Below are 22237 nucleotides of genomic sequence, written 5' to 3'. Positions count from 1 at the left end.
TTCTCGCTTCTTCTGGCACCTTGCCAAAAATCTTTCTAACAACTTTACCTCATCATCTTTCCCTCCTCTTTTCTACTCTGATGGTTCTGTAGCTATTTCTTCTACTGATAAAGCAGATCTCTTTGCACAGACTTTCTCCTCCAATTCCACCTTAGACGATTCCGGTGCTGTTCCTCCATCACTACCCCCCTCTGACTTCCTCATGGCTGACATTAAAATTTCTTCAGTTGATGTGTTTTCTGCCATCACTGACCTCAGTACTAACAAGGCATATGGGCCGGATGGGGTCCCTCCTGTTGTTCTCAAGAACTGTGCTTCTGTGCTTACACCCTGCCTAGGCAAAGTCTTTCGCCTTTCTCTGTCAACTTGTACCTTTCCTTCTTGCTGGAAGTTTGCTCTCATTCAGCCAGTCCCAAAGAAGGGTGACCACTCCCAACCCTCCAACTATCGTCCAATTGCTTTAACGTCCTGTATTTCAAAAGTTTTTGAGTCAATTCTCAATAGAAAAATTTTAAGGCATCTTTCCTATCACAACTTTCTTTCCGATCGTCAGTATGGGTTCCGTCAGGGACGCTCCACTGGCGATCTTCTCACCTACCTTTCAGACTCCTGGTCATCCTCCTTTCGGGACTTTGGCGAAAGCTTTGCCACTGCACTTGACATCTCAAAGGCTTTCGATCGAGTCTGGCATAAATCTTTAATTTCCAAACTGCCCTCCTACGGTTTCTATCCTTCTATCTGTGCCTTCATCACTAGCTTCCTTTCTGGTTGTTCTATAGCCGCTGTTGTAGACGGCCATCGTTCTTCTCCTAGATCTATCAAAAGTGGTGTTCCTCAGGGCTCTGTCCTATCACCAACTCTCTTCCTTTTATTCATCAATGATCTTCTAAGCTGTACATCTAACCCTATCCACTCATACGCTGATGACTCCACCCTTCACCTTTCCATTCGGTTCCCGCAACGCCCATCTCAACAGTTACTTCAACAATCAAGGGATGAGGCTATGGCACACCTAATGTCTGACTTGGCTTGTATCTCTGACTGGGGAAAAAATAATATGGTTGTTTTTAATGCATCTAAGACTCAGTTCTTACACCTATCAACCCGACAAAATCTTCCACAGGTATACCCACTAATGTTTAATAATATTCAGCTTAATCCTGCATCATCCTTGAACATGCTTGGGGTTTCATTTACTCGGGACTTATCTTGCAAAGATCATATTACATCTCTTGTAAAATCTGCTTCCATGGAGATTGGGTATGCTAAGCCGACTGCTCTTTCTTTACCCCTGCACAATTGTTGACTCTATACAGGGGTTTTATCCGCCCCTGTGTGGAGTACAACTCTCATGTGTGGGGAGGCTCCCCACATACAGCTCTTCTCAATAGGGTGGAGTCAAAGGCCTTTCGTCTCATTAACTCTCCTCCTCTTACTGACTTCCTTCAACCTCTGTCTCTTCGCCTCACTGTTGCATCTTTATCTCTTTTCTATCGCTACTTTAATGGTCACTGCTCCTCTGAACTGTCCACTTGCATTCCTCCACCTCTACGAAGAGCGCGTAGCACCCGTCTGGCAGCAAACTCTCATCCCTTTTCTGTCCAACTCTCTAATGCAAGAGTTAACCGTTACTCCCAGTCTTTCATTTATGCAACAGGTCAGCTCTGGAACTGTCTCCCTCTGTCTGTATTTCCTGCTGCCTATGATCTCCAGTCTTTCAAACGCAGTGTGTCCAGGCATCTCAAAATGATCGGATCTTGAATTTGGCTCTCTATTGTATTTTGTTTTTCTCTTGGAGGGAACTGTTACTGCGGGCTCATGGCCTTTGGTTCCTTCTTTCTCGTATAAAAAAAAATAAAAAAATAAAAAGGACAGATCTCTGAGGAACACCACTATAGATAGATTTAGAAGTACGGTGGCCGTCTACATCAGCGTGTATAGAACGACCAGAAAGGAAGCTAAAGATGAAGGCACAGATAAAAGGATAGAAACCGTAAGAGGGCAATGTGGAAATTAAAGATTCATGCCAGACTCAACTGAAAGCCTTTGAGATGTCAAGTGCAATGGCAAAACTTTCGCCAAATCCCGCAAAGAGGATAACCAGGAGTCTGAAAAGTAGGTGAGAAGATCGCCAGTGGAAAGACCCTGGCAGATCCCATACTGACGATCAGAGAGGTGGTCATGATAGGAAATATGCTTTAATTATTATTATTTTTTTGTTTTAAGAATATATTCGAAACAAGACGCACGATGTTAATGCAGTTGGGCGATGGTTTGAGGGCTGGGAATTATCACCGTTCTTTTGGACAGGCTGAATGAGAGCTAACTTCCAGCAAGAAGTGAAGAGATACAAGTTGACAGATAAAGGCGATAAAGATTACCTAGGCAGAGTGTAAGCACAGAACCACAGTTGTTGAGGACATTACGAGGGACTCCATCAGGCCCATATGCCTTGTTGGTATTAAGGTCAATGATGGCAGAAAATACATCAACTGAAGACATTTTTATGTTAGCCATGAGGAAGTCAGAGGGGGTAAATGATGGAGGAACAGCACCGGAATCGTCTAAGATAGAACTAGAGGAGAAAGTCTGAGCGAAGGGATCTGCTTTATCAGTAGAAGATATAGCTACAGAGCCATCAGAGAGGAAAAGAGAAAGGGATGATAAGGAAGAGTCGTCAGAAAGGTTTTTGCAAGGTTCCAGAAGGAGCGGGTAGAATATGAGGTCGAAAGTTAAGAGCATTTTGTATTTATTGTTATTACAGAAGGCTAGTATCGTATGTCTATACAAATTTTCTTGAAATACTATTACAATTATTATTCATAAAAATCATAAAAAATACATTATATTCCTATGTTCATTGCTCGAAACACCAGATGTTACATTATTGACAGTAAATGTATATTCGTTGCTAATGTGTGTGTATGAATAGTGATCTGTCATTCACCTGATCACTGCGTCCATGTAGCTGTTCCCTTGAACATTACTCATATGCCTTTCTGTGAACGCCATGTACTTTCATATAACTGAACTAGTTACATAATTATATATCTACGAGGACACTGGCGAAGCTCAAGTTCATTGTTTACTGAAATAGATGCTTCGTATGATTCTCTCTCTCTCTCTCTCTCTCTCTCTCTCTCTGGCTTATGAAACCACAGGAGATCCAGTCCATGGCTTTAAACACTCCCTGTACTTGCAAAATTTTTCTTCGTCAGAAGAAAGAAATAATACAGGTACAGTTCCCTAAAAATTAAATGATACTATAAAAAAAAAAAAATCAACGTAGTTCCGACATTGTGCAATCATCACTGAGTTTTTGCCATAAGTAATCTCTTGAGGGGTCAGATAAATGGGAAGTATTAGTAAGGTGACATAGGTATTTTACAATACCCTAATGCAACAAATTCCTCCCGTTCTTCAATCAATAATATCCCATTCCCTTGACTTCCATCAACACTAAAGAAAACTGAAATGCTACCACCACCCTGACAGACCAAGCCGAGGAAAAGATATTAAAGCCAATTACACTTTTGCACTGGTTGGACATGAGCAATTTTTCCGTAATGCTGGCGAGAAGTAAAAACGGCATGTCTTAGGGCATCTCCTCATCTGTTCCTAAAGCACTGTGTTCGGACAGGTTGGGAGAAACTGTATCACAGCGAGGAGTTTGGATATTCCGCCTTCACCAAAGTTGAAGGCTCCGTACTTCAATCTTGCAGTTTGGCTCAGCATGACTTGAACTAAAATTGTACCTAGTACTCTAGAATATGAAAGGAAAAAACTGAATTGGCTAAACAAAAATCTATTTTTCCACGGTAGTTTAACATTCAGTAAACCAAACTTTGCAAACATCAGTTACATAGCAACATAGTAAAATGAATACCGCTCGAATGTTATTAAAATATGAAAACTTTTATGTATTAACTGCCAAAGCATAAGTACTTACCCCCTCCATGGCCGTGCCAAATAAAGGACGGGCCCTCCCTGACTGCTGCAGGGACCATTTTTTCTAGTTTCGACAATAGTATTTTTCCTTTACCGCTGCGAATAGAATCGTCTGGCGTACCTGGTAATGTGATTTTTAATTTCCTAAACCCATCCTGTGGTGTGATTTGTGATGAATTGAAAAAAAAACAGGAAATAGCAAAATGACTGTGGAAACGTCAGTAAAAACTAAGGAAATGCACCGCACTAAGTAATAACCATATTTTTTCAATAATAATAATAATAATAATAATAATAATAATAAACTTCAGTGTTGCTGAAATTATTAGGAATGACCAGACAAATGTAGTTCAAAATTGGCACATAATATATATGGGAAGTTATATAAAAAAAAAAAAATGATTGTGAATGTTATTTACTATTTTTGATGTTTGTGTTTATGCAAGTATGGAGTTAGTTTTGTGGTCTGGGTGGTGCAGTGTGCGTCTAAAGAAAGGCGACAGATGTTATTTTAGTCTGTTACCAAAGAAGCGTGCGGCTGTGTGGGTAGAGGCTGAACGGTCGTTGCCAAAAATCGACATGACCCGAGATACCACATTGCACGAGAGAATTAGCGTGAAGGGATGGGAAGACTTTGAATCCACATACTTACCACGAGATCACCTCATTGTTACTGAAATGCTTGTGTAAAAGAAGAAATATGTAAAAAGAACATTTTCAATAGATAATATGTGAACCTACATATGAATAGAGAGAGAGAGAGAGAGAGAGAGAGAGAGAGAGAGAGAGAGAGAGAGAGAGAGAGAGAGAGAGAGAGAGAAAATGAATGTTTTCCCTCTTTTTTTATTATTTTTATTCTTGTATGGAGTTGTTTTTTTAACGTGTGTTTCATTGTGCATGTGGAAAGAGCGGAGAAGAATGCCATTTTTAGTTTGCTGCAAGACAATAGGTGCAGCTGTGTGTGTTTAGGGACAACTCTTGCAGTCAAAAAAGCCAAAAAGGCGGTCAAAAATTATAAGGTCAGAGATTAGCATGGTGGGCTGAGGTAGGAGGGGTGTGGGTTGATGAGGTTGTAAGTTGTAGCTGTCAGTAAAATAAACAAGAAGTATGAATTTTTTTCCTGGAAAATACAAAATTATACGAGGAAAACAATAGAATACAAGAAATGATGACACAAATGACTAAAGAAAAAACAATAACCTTTTATGCTTGCAGGGTTGTCAGTTTGACGTAGTAGAGTGGGCTAGCTAGAGTGAGGGATGTTTATCCTCTCCCCTCCCGTCCCAGGTCAAAAACAAACTTTGATAAGAGGTCACTGTCTGGCAAACACACTTTCTTTTTTTGACCCATTCTTTTATTCTTATTTACACTAACCCTTCAGAGGAGTGAAAGACGGACGTCCTCTCAAGACTGATTCACGTGTACTGACCGCCTGGATGGTTTCGCAAGAATTAAAAGTCAACCGAAGTTGACTTCTGTTGACTTTTTACGTAATAATGTTGACTTGGGGGTCATTTTCTTGTCCAGGCGAGGACATAATCCAACATCGTGACGTCATATAATTCCAACCAGGACCCGCCTTTGCCTCAACAATGGTTGGGAGTAGTGTTGCCCCCTTCCAGCCTGTTGCTGTTCGATCGCAAACGTAAAAACCGCTCAGCTGATTTTCAGTACTTCACGTTCTTCCCACTTTTATCCATATTTAACTATGGCTACGACGACGGAAACCTCTGAGTAAGTAAATGTGTACTATGTGATAGTTATAATTTAGTTCAAAGTGCAAAAACCTTCACAAAATTCAAGTAGTCAAAGCACTCTCCCTGGACGTCATATTTGTTGTCGGTGGTGAGCGGGCGGGAGAGGGGAGCATCAACTGATCAGCTGATAGTTTGTTGTACAAGCGATCGCGCGCCGACGATCTACCCATCCTAGTTGGTCAGTTAACCATATGAGTTAACTTTTTTCTCACGAAATAATGACTTAGGTCTGTGCCAATATATCCCCCACCTTCGTTCCCTTCCCAAAACTGTTCGCAGTTTTTTACAGATCACCCCGCATCGACGCCACTGGACATGCTTGGGTAGAGTCGTTCAACCCCGGTGGGCATTTAGGGATTAAAGTTACATCGGCCCTCGCAAGGGATTCCTATGTCACCACGTGATATGTATCTTCTCTCAATATTTTTGCAGTTCAGTAATCAAATCATGTTGCACTAAATCTCAATATTTTCGCAATTCATTAACCAAATCAACTTCTACCTATCTCAGTAATGATAATCAATAAATGGTGAATCTTGCCTTACAAAAGAGTGCACAAAAGCAGTAAAAAACTGGGTTGATGGAAAGGTATTGACACGCACGTCCACCCGTTGTGATGGCATCCCTCTATTTGGCATGTAAGGACCAAAACAAGGAGGAGGCGTACAGTCCTCTTCTGTGTTTATGTTCATATTTTTTACTTTATCCTTATAAGTATTTGTTACTTCAAACAATACTTTTTGTGCGTGAGTCAGGAATAATCAGATCATTATTGTTTTCAAAGTATTTAAGTACGCAGAAATTTTTATTGATTTCGATTCGAAATAGTTTGTCTTAATCCGTGGGTTACACCTACATACAGACACATATTCACTCACATCCTCCCCATGCCTATGCCATGTGACATGCAGGCTCTTAAAAAAAGAGAATAACAAAATTCTAACATTAATAGAGAAAAACTGAAAATTGGGGACTCAGACATACCGACAATATGTGTGTGTGTGTGTGTGTGTGTGTGTGTGTGTGTGTGTGTGTGTGTGTGTGTGTGTGTGTGTGTGTGTGTGTGTGTGTGTGTGTGTGTGTTATAATAAAGACTGATTCATTAACCACAAGTTTTTAGTAATTAGAATAAAGCATACATGGTAACGAAGGTACTTATTCCATTTCGTTCCTCATGACGTGGTTCTTATGATAGGTCACGTCCATCGATCCGTAAGTCAGTTAGTCTGGACGTTCATTCATCCATTCCATGCTGTATCTCAGAAACCATTTGTTGGAATGTCCTCATATTTTGTATGATTACAGAGCCATATTGAAGGTTGATGCCCGTCTCTTCGATATTCTGAAAAATCCAAGATGGCCGACTTATAACCAATTTAATATTTTTGAAACTTTAAATCCTTTATATCTCATTTACGTTAACCGATAGATTTACAGATCGTAACGAGGTGGAATATAGTCTTTCCGAGAGAGGCTTGTTTTTCTACGAGATAAATCCTTAGCAGCAACTATGTTCGGTACCCACCCCACCTATTTTAAAGCCTTACACAACTTACACTGAATTTCTACTTATGATATCCCACATACTGCAGATAAAGACAAAAAAATAACAAGGGTCATGAGGAAAACAGCGAAGCAAAGAAACTGTGTGTGTGTGTGTGTGTGTGTGTGTGTGTGTGTGTGTGTGTGTGTGTGTGTGTGTGTGTGTGTGTGTGTTTCCTTTTCAGGTGGTTTTACATTGAATGACAGGCCTAATGATACCCTGTTACCCAGGAAACTATTTACAATGCTAGATGGTAACTATGCAAAAACTGTAATAAATCACGCTAAATCAAACTTTCTTCATAATTAAGCATCAAAACTAATGAACAACCGTAATGACAATAGAATATTCGGGGCAACTTTCAGTTCTTTCAATAATAACTTTAACAAGTTATCATCTATTACCTCGCTGTAATCTTCAGATGGCAACATTACAAATGACCCACGTGGAAAAACAGATATCTTTGCCCGTACATTTGCCAGAAACTCTACCATAGAGGAAGTCAACCAGAACATCCCAGTACTAGAACTTGACTCTCCGGAAATTGTTCCACTTAAAATACAGACAAGGCAGGTAAAATCCATCCTAGACAATTTACCAACCAACAAAGCTCAAGGACCAGATGGAATTCCTCCAATCGTTTTGAAAAAGTGTTCCCCTGAACTTGCCTCTGTTCTAGCTAAACTATTCAGACTATGCATACGTACTTCTTCATTCCCCAATTCGTGGAAAGAAGCAATTATGCACCCAATTCTAAAGAAAGGAAGTTCCCCTGACTTCTTTAATTACACTCCAGTAGATGTCACCTATTCTTTTGGTAAAGTATTTGACATTTTAATTAATAAGCACCTAGTTAAACATCTTGAATCTAAGAACTTACTTAGTGACAGACAATATGGGTTTCGCCAGGAAAGAGCCACCGTTGACGTATTCAATCTCCTGACTCATACCATCCATCAATCAATTGACCAAAATGGATAAGCTCATGCAATAGCCCTTATTATTTCTAAAGGTTTCAACAGAGTGTGGCACCGTTCCCTACTGACCAAACTCCCTTGCTATGGACTAACGTCTTTTGTTCCTCTGCTTTCCTCATATCTCAGCAACGGATAAATAAGAGTAAAAATAGATGATGTATATTCCAATTTCCACACAGTTAACAGCAATGTGTAACAGGGATCAGCTCTGGCACCAACCCTGTTCCTCGTTCATTTTAATGATCTCTTATCTGTTACTCACAATCCCATCCATTCATATGCAGATGACTCAACACTTAACGGTTCATTCACACTCAAACACCCATTTACAAAGTCTAATATCTCTAATTTCAACTCAGTACAGTCATCTCTATAAATCAAGACTTATTTACAATCAATGAATGGAGACAAAGCAACCTTGTCTCATTTAACGCTAGTAAAACCAAATATATACAATTTACTAATAGACAGAAATTGCCAGATTCGTATATTACCTTCAGTGCTACCAATATTCCCATCTCCAAAGGTATTGAAATTCTCGGTGTCCCACTTAACAATGCCCTCAGCTGGACCTCGCATGTCAGTTTCGCTTGCTAAAACCGCCTCAAAGAAACTTGGATTATTGTACAGAGTCCGAAACTTCTTCACTGACGAGCAGTTACCTATATTTTATTAGTCATATGTGCTCTCAGCTTGAATATTGCTTACCCCTGTGGAATGGATGTGGAGAGGTTGCATACTAAAACAACTAGACAAAATACAGAACAATGCAGTTGGAATCATTAATAACCTGCTAATATAAATAAACTACCTCCCCTACAAGGAAGAACGAATGTTTCCTCCTCTGCATTATATTACAGATATTTTTTATAGCAAATGTTCAGACGAAGTTGTGTCCATTATGCCACATCTCCATGCCTTCCCTCGTGCTAAACGGGCATCTGGTAGTGCTCATGACTGGAAAGTCACTCAGCCATATTACAGAATTTCTGCCTGTCAGAATTCTTTTATTCCCAGAACTGCATCTCTCTGGAACTCCACTCCTCGGAGTTGTCTCCTCCCAAACTTCAATCTACAGCTGTTCAAGTCCAACTGTTACAGATATTTTATGAATGGAGGACGCCATAATCTGATGTATGGATTATTTTTTTTTATCATTTGTTTTTCCCTCCTCTGTTCTATTATATATATATATATATATATATATATATATATATATATATATATATATATATATATATATATATATATATATATATATACGGTAGAGAGGTGGCTTGTAGTCCTAACGGACCCGAGTTCAAATCCCGCTGGGGCAGGGAACACTTTAAGGATTTGAATTTCATAAAAATCAGACTTTACTGATGTACCAGAAGAACTGCCGACATGTCGTAAAAATACCCCCGCTAATACCAATACACCAGTCCTGTATGAGACAGCCTTAGCATGTATTCAGTATGGACAGTGGGTGTTAGCGCCGAAGTGGTGACATGCAGAGGTGTGCGGTACGTAGGTGGGCTACTGGGCCTTGAAAGCAGGCTGTGAAACTTATGCCCAGAGTCGGACACATAAATATATATATATATATATATATATATATATATATATATATATATATATATATATATACAGTCTTTGTAGGTTTTTGTGGTAAACCCCGTTGCCAGAAGCATTAGGTAGTGAAAGAGTTCTGGTGCTGAGGCCGAAAGTGGTTTTAAATATATTTCATTTCCTTGGGGATTGTATTTGTGCTGAAAGGACACTCTTATGCTGGATACAAGTCTAGGCAAGGAAGTTCATTTGGAAAAAATTAATCCTTCCTTCATCCTTACCAACGACTAACCTCTCATTCTTGTCTCTTCCCCGACCACCACATACTAAGACCTTCCATGGCTGAATACGGTGATATGGTGCCTGAAGCCCTGAAGTCCTCTGAGAACCCCACCCTGGCAACCCTGGGGGATAAGCTGTTTTTAGACACAAAACGTAATGATTTGGACCCTTATGGATTCCTGCTTAGTAAAGTTCTTGCTGGTACTCATGCCTTGATTTGCTCTGTTGATTATCTCATCTATAACTTACATAACAAAATGATTACGCGTTCTACCTACGTCTTGAATGAGAAGGTAAACATCCATAGCTTCGTTCGAGGTAAATTTTTATTTTGTCATAAAAGTTGTGATGTCACAGTACATAATAAACTTCATGAAGTCAGTTTCCTCTTGAAACACTGCAGTGTTATAATGGAGTAAATATTACTCAATGCAGCTGATATAGAGTTAAGTTTATCATGACTGTGTCCTGTACAAGGAGGGCATGATTAATGTACATCTTTACAGCTCTACAAAACCTACTTCGCGTGGTACCTGCAACGCAACACTGCCTACACCACCATCATCTCTGATCACCTCACCCGGCTAGTGGAGACCGGAATATATGCCAAGATGGTCGAAATTCATAAGGCAAAATTAATCGGAAAAGGAACTCAGGTATGTAAATTATCATGGTACATTTTATAAAGGTGCTTTTCAAACATTCGTCGAAGTGGAGAAGGCAAATTTTAACTGAAAGCTGTTCAGATACCCCATTAGTGATAATGACACAAGTGATATCATCATCCTTAACAACACCATCATCTTCACCTCAACTCACTTTCCTGAATTGGGCACAAAAAAAGAAAACGAAAATTATCAGATTCATAGGCCAAAAACCTTTCAGCCAAAGTCTTCGAAATTATAGGCTCTTCCTCAAGAGGCCTGTCAGCTCACACAGAACTACACTTCATAATGCCTGTGAGATGGTCTTTCCGTTGGGTAATTAAAAGGGGGAATGCATGTCATGTAGTGCTGCTTGCAAATATTGTGTTCCTTCCTACATGACTGTGAATAGTGGGAGGATGTGTTAATAGAGTTTGCAATGAGGTCTAACTGTGAACTGCAACCATGACCTGTCATCGGTATGGCCAATATTACTAAGAGCAGGACGATTACATACGAATCTGGTTATATACTGACCACATTTATTAATTTATTTGGTATCTAATTATACCATTTCGTGAGAAAAATGTGTTAATTACGTACAACAGTGCATAAACAATGAGAAAAATTACCACTCACCATCGTCAGAAAGGGTGGATGGAGGGTGAGTGAGGGTGGGGGAGACGGGTGGGGAAGAGGAGGGTTGGACGGAGTCAGGTGTGCGTGAAGGAATGACACTACTGACCCAGCCAAGGTCTACAGAATCCTAACAGGTCGGCTCACTGACTAGAGAAAATGGGAGTCTACAGTGCAGTGACTTATTTTTACGCTCACACACACACTGACCATACCCAATCTAGTATATAACATATCGTAAAGGGCATGGCAGGTTCGTAGCAGCCTTTTCCTGCGTTTTCCTACATACTTGGAGGCAGCAATGCCCAGTTATTACCCTGTATAGGAGTGTTTCTCAAATTACGCAAGTGGTACCACAATCCACACCATCACATCATAACCTCCAGTATTAAAAACTATTACCATTCCTACCTTTTTCTCATAATATCACGACACTTATGCTATAACTATCTGAACCAGAATTGTAACTACCATAATTACCACTGCCAACCACCACTACTATTTACCACTCTTAATACCACCACAAAAGCCATAATTCCTGCCACCGTCAACAGTCAATACTACATTCATCACTTAGTACCACCATTACTACTACCAGCTATCACCACTACCTACATCTATTACCACTAGCAATAACAAAAACCATTTCTACCACCATTACAATCATTACAATGAACACCACCAACTATTACCATTACAACAACCATCGACTACTACCACAACCACTGTTAGGCTGCCAACACCACCATTACCACCTTAACCAACAGCCATGATTACGACCACCACAAACTACCACCACTACCTACCGCCATGGCTACCACCATTACCACCACCGTCAACCTCCATTACTACCATCACCAACTGCCCATCAACTGCCACCATTACCACCACCATCAGCAACTTTTTTTTTTTTTTTAATGTGCTCGACTCTGGCCATAGGCTTCACAGCCTGCTCCCAAGGCCCAGTAGTCCTCCTACATATCATACACCTCTGCATGTCACCACTTCCGTGCTAACACCCACCGTCCATATTGAGTACATGCTAGGGCTGTCTCATACAGGACTAGTGTATTGATATTAGCGGGGAATTTTTACGACATGTCGGTGGGTCTTCTGGTAGATCGGTAAAGTCTGCTTTACATGAAATTCAAATCCTTAAACTGCACCCTTTCCCAGCGGGAATTGAACCTGGGTCCGCTAGGACCGCAGGCACCTCTCTACCGATTGAGCCACCGCCTCCCCCATTACTACCATCACCAACCACCACCATTTCACCACAATTAATTACCACTATTTTTGCCACCACCACCTCATCAATTACAACCCATCAACTACGGCCATTAGCACCAATAACAAGTGCCGCCATTACTACAACCAACTCCCACCATTTACACCATCATCAACTAGTTACCACGACAATTATCATCACCAACTACCACTAGTATAACCACCACCAACTGCCACCATTACTGTCACCATTACCTACCACTATTACTACCACTGACAACTACTAATATTACTAAGTCAATAAAATAAATAAATGAAGAGATAAATAAATATGCAATCTGCTTGTCATCTGATCTTATAACGACAGGAGGGTATAACATTCTGTATATCTGCCTATTTGCAATACATTTGAAGGTTAGTATGGTACACGAGTTTTCCTTGACCATTTAAATATTTTTCCTATGAACACAGGTAAACAGGTCAGCAGACATCATAGTAGGCAATATATGGTAGCTTATATAAACGAGCCTCGAGGCCCAAACGGGCCATTCAGCATTTGCCAAATTAGAGCCGTCTCTGAACCACTTTTCTCTTGGATGTGGTGGCAAAGCAGTTGCCCAAATGAAAGCCGTTGCTGAACAGCTACCACCACCACCGTCACAACAACCACAACCCCCAATATCCTCATCACCACCACGACCACGACAGCTACCACAACCATCACCACAGCTACCACCATAACCACCATCACCACAGCTACCACCACCACCACCACCATCACAACAACCACAACCCCCAATATCCTCATCACCACAACGACCACCACAGCTACAACCATGACTATAATCACAGCCGCCACCACGCCACCACCATCATCATAGCTACCACCACCACCATCACCACAGCTACCACAACCAACAGCATCACCACTGCTACCATCACCACCGTCATCACCACCAACACCACAACCAACACCACCACAGCTACCACCACTATCATCATTACAGCTGCCACCACCACCACTGTCACAACAGCTACCACTATCACCACCACGACAGCTACCATCACCACCACCATCAACATCATAGCTACTACCACGACAGCTACCATCACCACCACCATCAACATCATAGCTACAATCACCAACACCACCTCCATAGCTACCACTATCACCATCATCACAGGTACCACCACCATCATCACAGCTACCATTACTGCCATCATCACAGCTACCACCACCATCACCACCACCATCATCATAGCTGCCACCACCATCACAACCATCACCACAGCAACCACCACCATTGCCACTACCACCACAGCTACCACCACCACCGTCATCATCACAGCAAACAGCTACCACCACCACAGCTACCAGAACAACGATCATCATCACAGCAGTCAGTTCCACTACCACTACCACTGCCATCATCATCACAGTTACTACCTCCACAGCTTCCACAGCTATCACCATCACCACCATCACCACAGACATATCCATCAACACCACCACCACCACCACAGTTACCACCATCATCATCACAACTACCATCACTAAGACCATCACCACAATTATAAGCACAGCTAGCACCACCACCATCACCATCACGGCTATCCCCACCACTACAACTACCACCACCACCACCACCACCACCACAGTTATCACCATCTTGTGCTGAATTAGATTATCTGTTCGTAGCATTAGCAAAGTAATAGACATGGGACTGTAGATATACAACCTCTCTCTCTCTCTCTCTCTCTCTCTCTCTCTCTCTCATGATGCATGAAACTCCACACAAATGCCCTGCTGCCTCTTCCATGTGCATGTATTTTTGTACCAATGAGGACAAACTTTTGGGTCCAAAATATCCCTAAGAAAATATTATCAGTTGACATCAAACAGAAAGTGGCCCATCTGGGAACCAATTCCAACCACCTTGCCAAGTTTCATCAAAATCCTTTTTCCAGTTTTGGCTGTGCTACACACACACACACACACACACACACACACACACACACACACATTATTAGATATTAGATAATTTATTTATAAAGAATCGCCACTCTTTGGAAACACACGTTATACTCATATATACAGAAGGAAGAATCACATAGTGCTTGAAAGTCTGTCTCTCTATCTATCTATTGCCAGACGCCATAATCCCGTAAGGCCACTTTCACACGAGGCCGCCTGTTGCCGCCACCGATGGCCTCCAATGGTGGCCCAGTGTGAAGGGGCCGGCAACTGGTGGCGCCGTATGAATGCTCCGATTTGAAAAAATGCTTTACAGCGAGTGGCAGCAACCGCCAGTGGCGGACACTAGTTGCGCGAGCGAGCCACCGCCGGGAGCTGGTTGCCGGCCAGGCAACCGCAGTGGCCTCATATGAAAGGCTCCATTGAAAACTATGGGAGGCAACTAACTGAGGCCACCGGTGGCGGCCACCAGTGGCCTCGTGTGAAAGCGGCCTAAGGGGTGGCCATTTGACTTTGAGTTATTTGTTTTACGGGGATGGGCACTAACCCTCCACCAACCCATTTGTTAACACGTAGGGAGCGTGTATGGTTTGGTTATATGGTTACCACCCAGCGGTGTAAATGGTTTCTTGCCTTACAGGAAACAATCTGGCTTGTCACTCAATGTAAAGCCACCTGTAAAGGAAAGAAAAACGATAAGAAGTGACAGGAAAGATTGGGAGAAATAGGAAGAGAGGAAGGCAGGCACAGAAAAAGAATGATAAAGGCTAAGGAAGAAGTAGGCAGCACTACATCAACTGAGTGGATGATGGTCACCACCACCAACCACTAAATTCTGGCGAAAAGCATAGCATATTAATGGAAAAAATCGAACACTGCTTCTTACAGGAAAATTTCAGCATACAGTGTACCACAAAACAATGTAACAGATATACCAAAGAGTAGAATTTGGATTCGTTAAGTATCCATAGGAATGTGTGGTGAGCATGGACCTACTGGGTAGACCCTTTGTTTCACTCCCAGTACTCGGTCCCCCTCCCACTCCCTACTAGCCCTTGCGTAACCCTCGTATTGTGCTCTAGACCTTGAACATAGCCTAACTGCCTGACAGTCAACCCTCGACATGCAAATACCAAAGGTTTCATGGTTTGATGCGCATCTCAGTCGTTGATTTGATTTAATTTGGGAGAATTTTTACTCTGAACAGTGACCAAAATTTAACTCTCGGGAAAAAATACTCCAGATCATTTGTATCTGTGAATGAAAATATGTTGGGAATATTTAAAGGTAAAGTCAGGAAGAGACGCCATGCTGTGCTTTGCCACGGCGCTCATCTTCGTAAAAATAGGCCTTTGAGTCTGTGGCGGGTTATTCACTAATTGTCCTGGGATACACGGCCACTACATCGTCCAGGTTACCATTACTTACCTCCTCTCCGTGTTACTTAGGGGAGGTAACCACAAACTCCAGTGCCAAGTTACTCAATCTATCATAAAGACTAAATGTCATAAAAGACTGTGTGGTTCCTTTGTGGTTGAGTTATATATATATATATATATTTTAGACTTGTGGACGAGCGGTTTTTATATCTTGGAGTAGCTTCCCATTTGTCATGTAGTGACAGGAGAGGTAAAGAATAGTATGGGACTATTTTTATTTGTCTTGGAAATATTAACAAGTCTCTGTCTCGCTCTCGCTCCCTCTCTCTCTCTGTCTCTCTCTCTCTGTCTCAAGTTGCTAAGCCCTTCTCCCCATTACCTGCCTGTTCTAAGGCTTGTCTCCTGCTCCTGCCTGTTCTGTGGCTAACCTCCCTCTGAGCTCTCTTTCCTAAATTCTGGTGTAGCAGGGGTGTGTCACGTGTGTTCCTTGTGAGTGGAAAGTTCTAGCAGCCTGTGTGTGAGTATGTGTGTATCTGTGTGTATGGTCACTAGGCGCTGTATTGTGCCTATCAAGCATTCCTCGAGTTAAGAGTGTGTAAGCATGTTTAGCACTGCTCGATTCTCGCAGACACAATACCTTCTCATCATCTGACTCCCTGCTTCTATCTTTCTCTCTATCTATCTATTTATCTATCTATCTATTATGATTTGTAATTATAATATGTAGTCCTGACATCTGCTCGGCCGCGCAAAAATGGCGTACCATCGACAGTTAATAGTTCTAACATATTAATATATATTATATACACATTATAATGAACTTATAAGCTAATTAAGTGAAATACATAATATTGTAAAAGTAACATAATTGTATGAATATTGTATACATATAATATAGTAAATAGTGATTATTCAGTAATATTACATTTTAAACAAGTTGTATACATATTTGAATAAATGCAATGGTTGTTGTATAACACTTTGTAAGACGTGCATGTACAACAGACGTATGCATATAATTGTGCAATGGTAATACTGCTAGGTTATACATTACATAGAGTTATCTCTTCAGTAATGTCTAATATTTCACCTAACTTGTATGATGATACTGGTAATACAGAATTGTGCTATAATTGTATGACTTATATTGTGTTAATGCATAATTGTGTTGGCCTTATATAAGTGTCTTGGCCTTATAATTGTAGTTAAAGTTACATAAGAGTTACATCTTGTTAATGCAACTGTTAATTGGCAAAGTGTAACATAATGCAATCGTTTGTCGTTACATAATTGTTACATATCGTTTGTAGTTACATTATTGTAGTTAAAGTTACATAAAAGTTACATCTTGTTAATGCAACTGTCACAGAAATGGTACATATTGTTTGTAGTATTGTTTGTAGTTACATAATTGCAGTTAAAGTTACATAAAAGTTACATCTTGTTAATGCAACTGTCACATAAATTGGTACATATTGTTTGTGGTTACATAATTGTAGCAAGTGTAACATAATGCAATCGTTTGTCGTTACATAATTGTTACATATCGTTTGTAGTTACATAATTGTAATAAGTGTAACATAATGCAATTGTTTGTCGTTACATAATTATAATATGGAGTTACATAATTGTAATAATTGCAGTCCTAACATATGCTGCGGTCGATGATAGTGATGATGTGTCATGCCACTTGCTTGTGGAGACAACAATTTGCTTTTTTGTTTGTAGTTTATGTGGTATTTTGGCATATGTAGTAACACTTACACTTATTTTCATTTGTTTGTTATGTGATCTTACTCTATTTCTCTTTTTTCCGTTTTACTTTTCTTTCTTTCTTTTCTTTTTTTCTTTTTTTTTTGTATGTATTGATTTTCTATAGTTTGTTTTTCTTCGCTTGTGTACGCTTTTTCTAAGTTGTTCATGGTTGCATAATTACTGACTAATTTCCTTGGGATACTTTTTTAAAGTTTAGTTTATATTGCACAGGTATTACTGAAAATGATATTATATAGTCCCATATTTTGTTATTTTATATAAAAAATATATATACATATATACAGTATTAACTATATACACTGATTTGTTGTTCACTTGTACCTATCGTGGGTAATATGTGTGTCAGCACTGTGTGGAAATCATTGTCTTCACGATTGTGTTGAAGATGTTCACTCTTGCTAACGTCATTTGTGTTGGCCATTTTTTTTTTTCTAGTTTACCTTGTAACTTAATTTATATGTTTCCACTAGGTAGCTTTAATTAATAAATGTTTAATGCAGTTCTTTTAATTGCTCACTGAGTAACTGTGACGGTATATTTTCTTTATTACTTTGTAGATGTAATAATGTATAGTTGTATGTATGAAACACGTATTTTACGTAGGTATAAATGGTAACACTCGTTGGTAGTAAATAATTGTTATAATAAATGAATGAATATATACAGTGTAGAATATTTATTGTTGGTGATTATTTAGTGTTTGAGTTATGCAGACAACTGAAGTAAGTATGTGTATTTAAGCTGTAACTAAACCACAAACTCCAGTGCCAAGTTACTCAATCATCCCCAAACCTCCCGCCATCCTCAACATCCTGACACTACAACATAACAGCAAGTATCAAAGCCCACCCATGTAGGTACAAAATGAGTCCTATATTGCGCATAATGAATCTGATAAACAACCAGTGAAACTTACACACCTTATAACAGTGCTCCAGCCCCCACCCTAGATACAGTACTAAGCCCTCACAAGTAGTAGGCCTAAGCTTTGTACGTGGTAAGTTAGTGATAAACACTGCCAAATTCCTGCAAGTATGCTGTGTACAGTCAGTGTTTAATGAAGTTAATTAGTATCAAAAGACACTTCATATATCGAAGAGGTGTCATATCGTTAATCTAAGTGTAATTAATAATAAGGTACAACCATACTGCCTAACGTACACTGAATATGGGTACGGTGTAAATAAGGATAATGACAAACTGGATGTAAAGAGCACTGGGTACTCAGTAAGGTATTTCAATACTAGTGAGTTAAGTGGTGTATGGAGGACATGTATATTAATACCAGTAATGTGCGTTTTGTGAGCGCGTGATAAGCGAGCGAGCGAGCACCATTTCATCACAATTTCCCTCTGATATACAGTGTTTTGACAGAAAATCTTTTAAAATTTGATTTCGTAATAGACATTCATCAACTGGAACCTAACACTCCCTTGGAAAACTCAAGATTCCAATGGGTTCCTACGCGTTTGTGGGTGAGTTTTTAGTTGATAACAAAATTTATTGAATGAATGTATCACATGCAGAAAGAATTTCAGCTCTACATCATTTAAGAGTAAAGTTATTTGCTTCTGGTTACTGCGACCGCCGGGTTGGGCCGGGCTGCCCATTTCTAAACTAAACTGAGGGTAAACATAGCTCTCTTGCTTCGCCCGTTCGCTCGTAATCAAATTTTTAATGTTGTTCTTACAAACTGTAGAAAATGTATCACTATACGAGTATATATATTAAAACTAGCACCGGCAATACCAACTAATACTGAAATATCTATGGCATTATTATGTTTATTATTTTGGTATAGCATTAAATTGATACTGGAGTAGTAATATTACAGCAGTATTAAGAATGGTATTATCTGTATTATAACAGAAATGTTAAATTACATATCACAGATTGGATATGCACTACACAATGATATGAAGTAACATACTGAATTTATCAAGCGTGGACTGTTAAGCTGAGTGTCAGCTTGGGTTTATGAAGCGTGATACCTCATTACTTACCCATTATGCTACTGAATTGTTGAATATAATGTAACAGCATATATAGAATTTAATGGTGCAATTTTACATTATGCGTTTCATCGGAGACGACCAAGACTACCAATTTTGAATGTATTGAGGTAACATTTAGACCCAACACTAGTAAAAACATTCCTCAGCTTATACATTTTCAGCCAAGTAACCAATAAACCGTTTGTTGTTGTTGTTGCTATTATTATTATTATTATTATTATTATTATTAATGATATAATTATTGTTGTTGTTGTTGCTAATGTTGTTGTTCTTGCTGCTGTTATTCTTATTATTATTACTGTATTGTTATTTTCATTTTTATTATCTATATACAACTAAAGTTCCCACTCTGTTTATCTGTTTGTTTGTACTGTTAAATGAGACGAAACGGTGCACTACATTGTAACAATTATTTTATCAGCGTACTTAAAATGCGCTAACTTGAAGAATGAGGTAAAAAGCCTGGTGAAATTGGCCTATGATTACCAAAAATGTTGTTAATTAATACACGTCCATATCTTTCATGACGAGGTAAATGCAGCGGGACATTTCCGTGGAGTTTCGTCTCTCTGCGTCTAGTGTGTGTGTGTGTGTGAGAGAGAGAGACAGAGAGAGAGAGAGAGAGAGAGAGAGAGAGAGAGAGAGAGAGAGAAACTGAACAAATTATCGTCTGCCAACACTAGGCATTATGAAATGTGAGTTGGATGGGTACTATAACTTACACTGTGGAACACTTTGTATGCTGTCAAAGATCACCTCCACGACAACTTCACATAAAAATAATCTGCATTATTATCGAGTAATACCAACTCTGATATATAAATGAACCATTTGTGAGAGTGCATATGTAACATGAGCATTCCTGAACTTGGCACATACGATGCCGGCAGCAATTCCATAACATGGGTTAGGAAGGAAGGATACCAACAATGTGTGTGAGTGCGTGTGTGTGTGTGTGTGTGTGTGTGTGTGTGTGTGTGTGTGTGTGTGTGTGTGTGTGTGTGTGTGTGTATGTGTGTGTGTGTGTGTGTGTGTGTGTGTGTGTGTGTGTGTGTGTGTGTGAGAGAGAGAGAGAGAGAGAGAGAGAGAGAGAGATCTGCAAGCGAAGCAGAAGAAGGAAAGGGTGCTCACGAGAAAAACACAAGTGATGTAATACTTAGGTGCTCACGAGAAAAACACAAGTGATGTAATACTTAGGTGCGCACGAGAAAAACACAAGTGATGTAATACTTAGGTGCGCACGAGAAAAACACAAGTGATGTAATACTTAGGTGCGCACGAGAAAAACAAGTGATGTAGTACTTAGGCCAGTAAGATGTGTACAGTGGGTAAGAGGCACAGCTCATACGTGGCTATAGCAGGTGTTCAGCAGCTGTGTATAGGATCCGCAATGTGTATTGGTAGTGACAACTGGGACAGTGCCCAAGCCTGAGAGCCAATTGGTCTGCCGGGAGCAGGGATATTGGGTAGAACGTTATACTGGGGAAACTTAACCTCTTCAGTAAATTCAAGTCTTCTTTCGGTCGTGTATTCTATTACTGATAGGTGATGGCATTGTTAGAGAGGCTGGGTCGGCATTATATTTTCAACTGAATTATTAAATAATGAAGAAAGCTCTCGTACTTTGTAGCTTGTATTAGGCTACAAACTGCCTATTTATTGTTGCTGACTTTGTGTAGGCCTATTTTTTCATCATTACTTCTACTCCATTAAATAACTTTAGCATTAATTTACTTAAAAGAATGAAGTTCCTGTCTAAACGAAAGAAGGGAATAGTATTTTTAATTACTGCTCACTTAATCATTTGAAAGTAAACGTCTTTAGCAGCTGCAATGAGCAACCAGAAAAAAAAAAAAAAACATTTGATAACATTAACATGTCATGAACGCATTACTTTACTCTCTGTCTAACACTGTAATACATGTATTCCTTCCAAAGACAGACGATAATTTCCAGGACGACATAGGTGTTTGTGTGTTAAGCAAGTGAGTGATGGCAATTAACTATTTGTCTCAGGTTCGTGGCGACGGGGTGCTGAACCTGGGGCATCTACAGGGAGCCTTCATCGTGCTGGCGCTGGGCCTGGTTGCTGCTTCTCTCACCCTGATGATGGAACGCCTGGTCTAGCTTAGTGTAGCCAAGCCTTAGCCATCCCTCAATCTTGCATCACCCCAACCCTTCCTCCACCATGCCTCACCCTATCCCTCCGTCCACCCTGCCTCACTATAGCCCTCCCTCCATCCCACCTCATACCAGCCTCCTGACTAAGTCCACCTTTCTCCTACTGAACACCCAAAACTCTGTGGCAGGGGTAGATGCGGCCGTGAATTTGGATGAATATAATTAATTCAAGTGGCCTCACTGGAGGAGGGTGGATGCAGGGAAGAACTTCAATGGATTACAGTGATTCTGGTTGCCTACTCGCAACCAGTCATGAACGCAAGCATCCGGTGTGGTCGTGGCCTTATCCTAGCTATCCTAGTCAGTTACTTTTGCTCCTCAATAAATACCTGGCAAATTGTGTACG

The 22237-nt window shown here is 40.2% G+C and overlaps 1 protein-coding gene across 1 annotated transcript in view; it reads left to right on the top strand.

Annotated features, from left to right (window-relative positions):
• LOC145398066 (glutamate receptor ionotropic, delta-2-like) overlaps positions 1-21837 on the top strand; it is a 72802-nt gene extending 50965 nt beyond the window's left edge. Inside the window, exons 3-5 of the mRNA XM_080271023.1 lie at positions 10108-10351; positions 10565-10714; positions 21727-21837. Of these exons, the coding sequence (XP_080127149.1) occupies positions 10108-10351; positions 10565-10714; positions 21727-21837 (505 nt within the window). The remainder of the gene's footprint in view (positions 1-10107; positions 10352-10564; positions 10715-21726) is intronic.
• Positions 21838-22237: the final 400 nt, after the last annotated feature.

The sequence above is a fragment of the Coenobita brevimanus genome, chromosome 44 (genome assembly GCF_032717465.1).
Source record: "Coenobita brevimanus isolate Jiangsu-jjx chromosome 44, ASM3271746v2, whole genome shotgun sequence".
Taxonomy (NCBI): Eukaryota; Metazoa; Arthropoda; class Malacostraca; order Decapoda; family Coenobitidae; genus Coenobita; species Coenobita brevimanus.
This window is presented reverse-complemented; position numbering and strand designations above follow the sequence as displayed.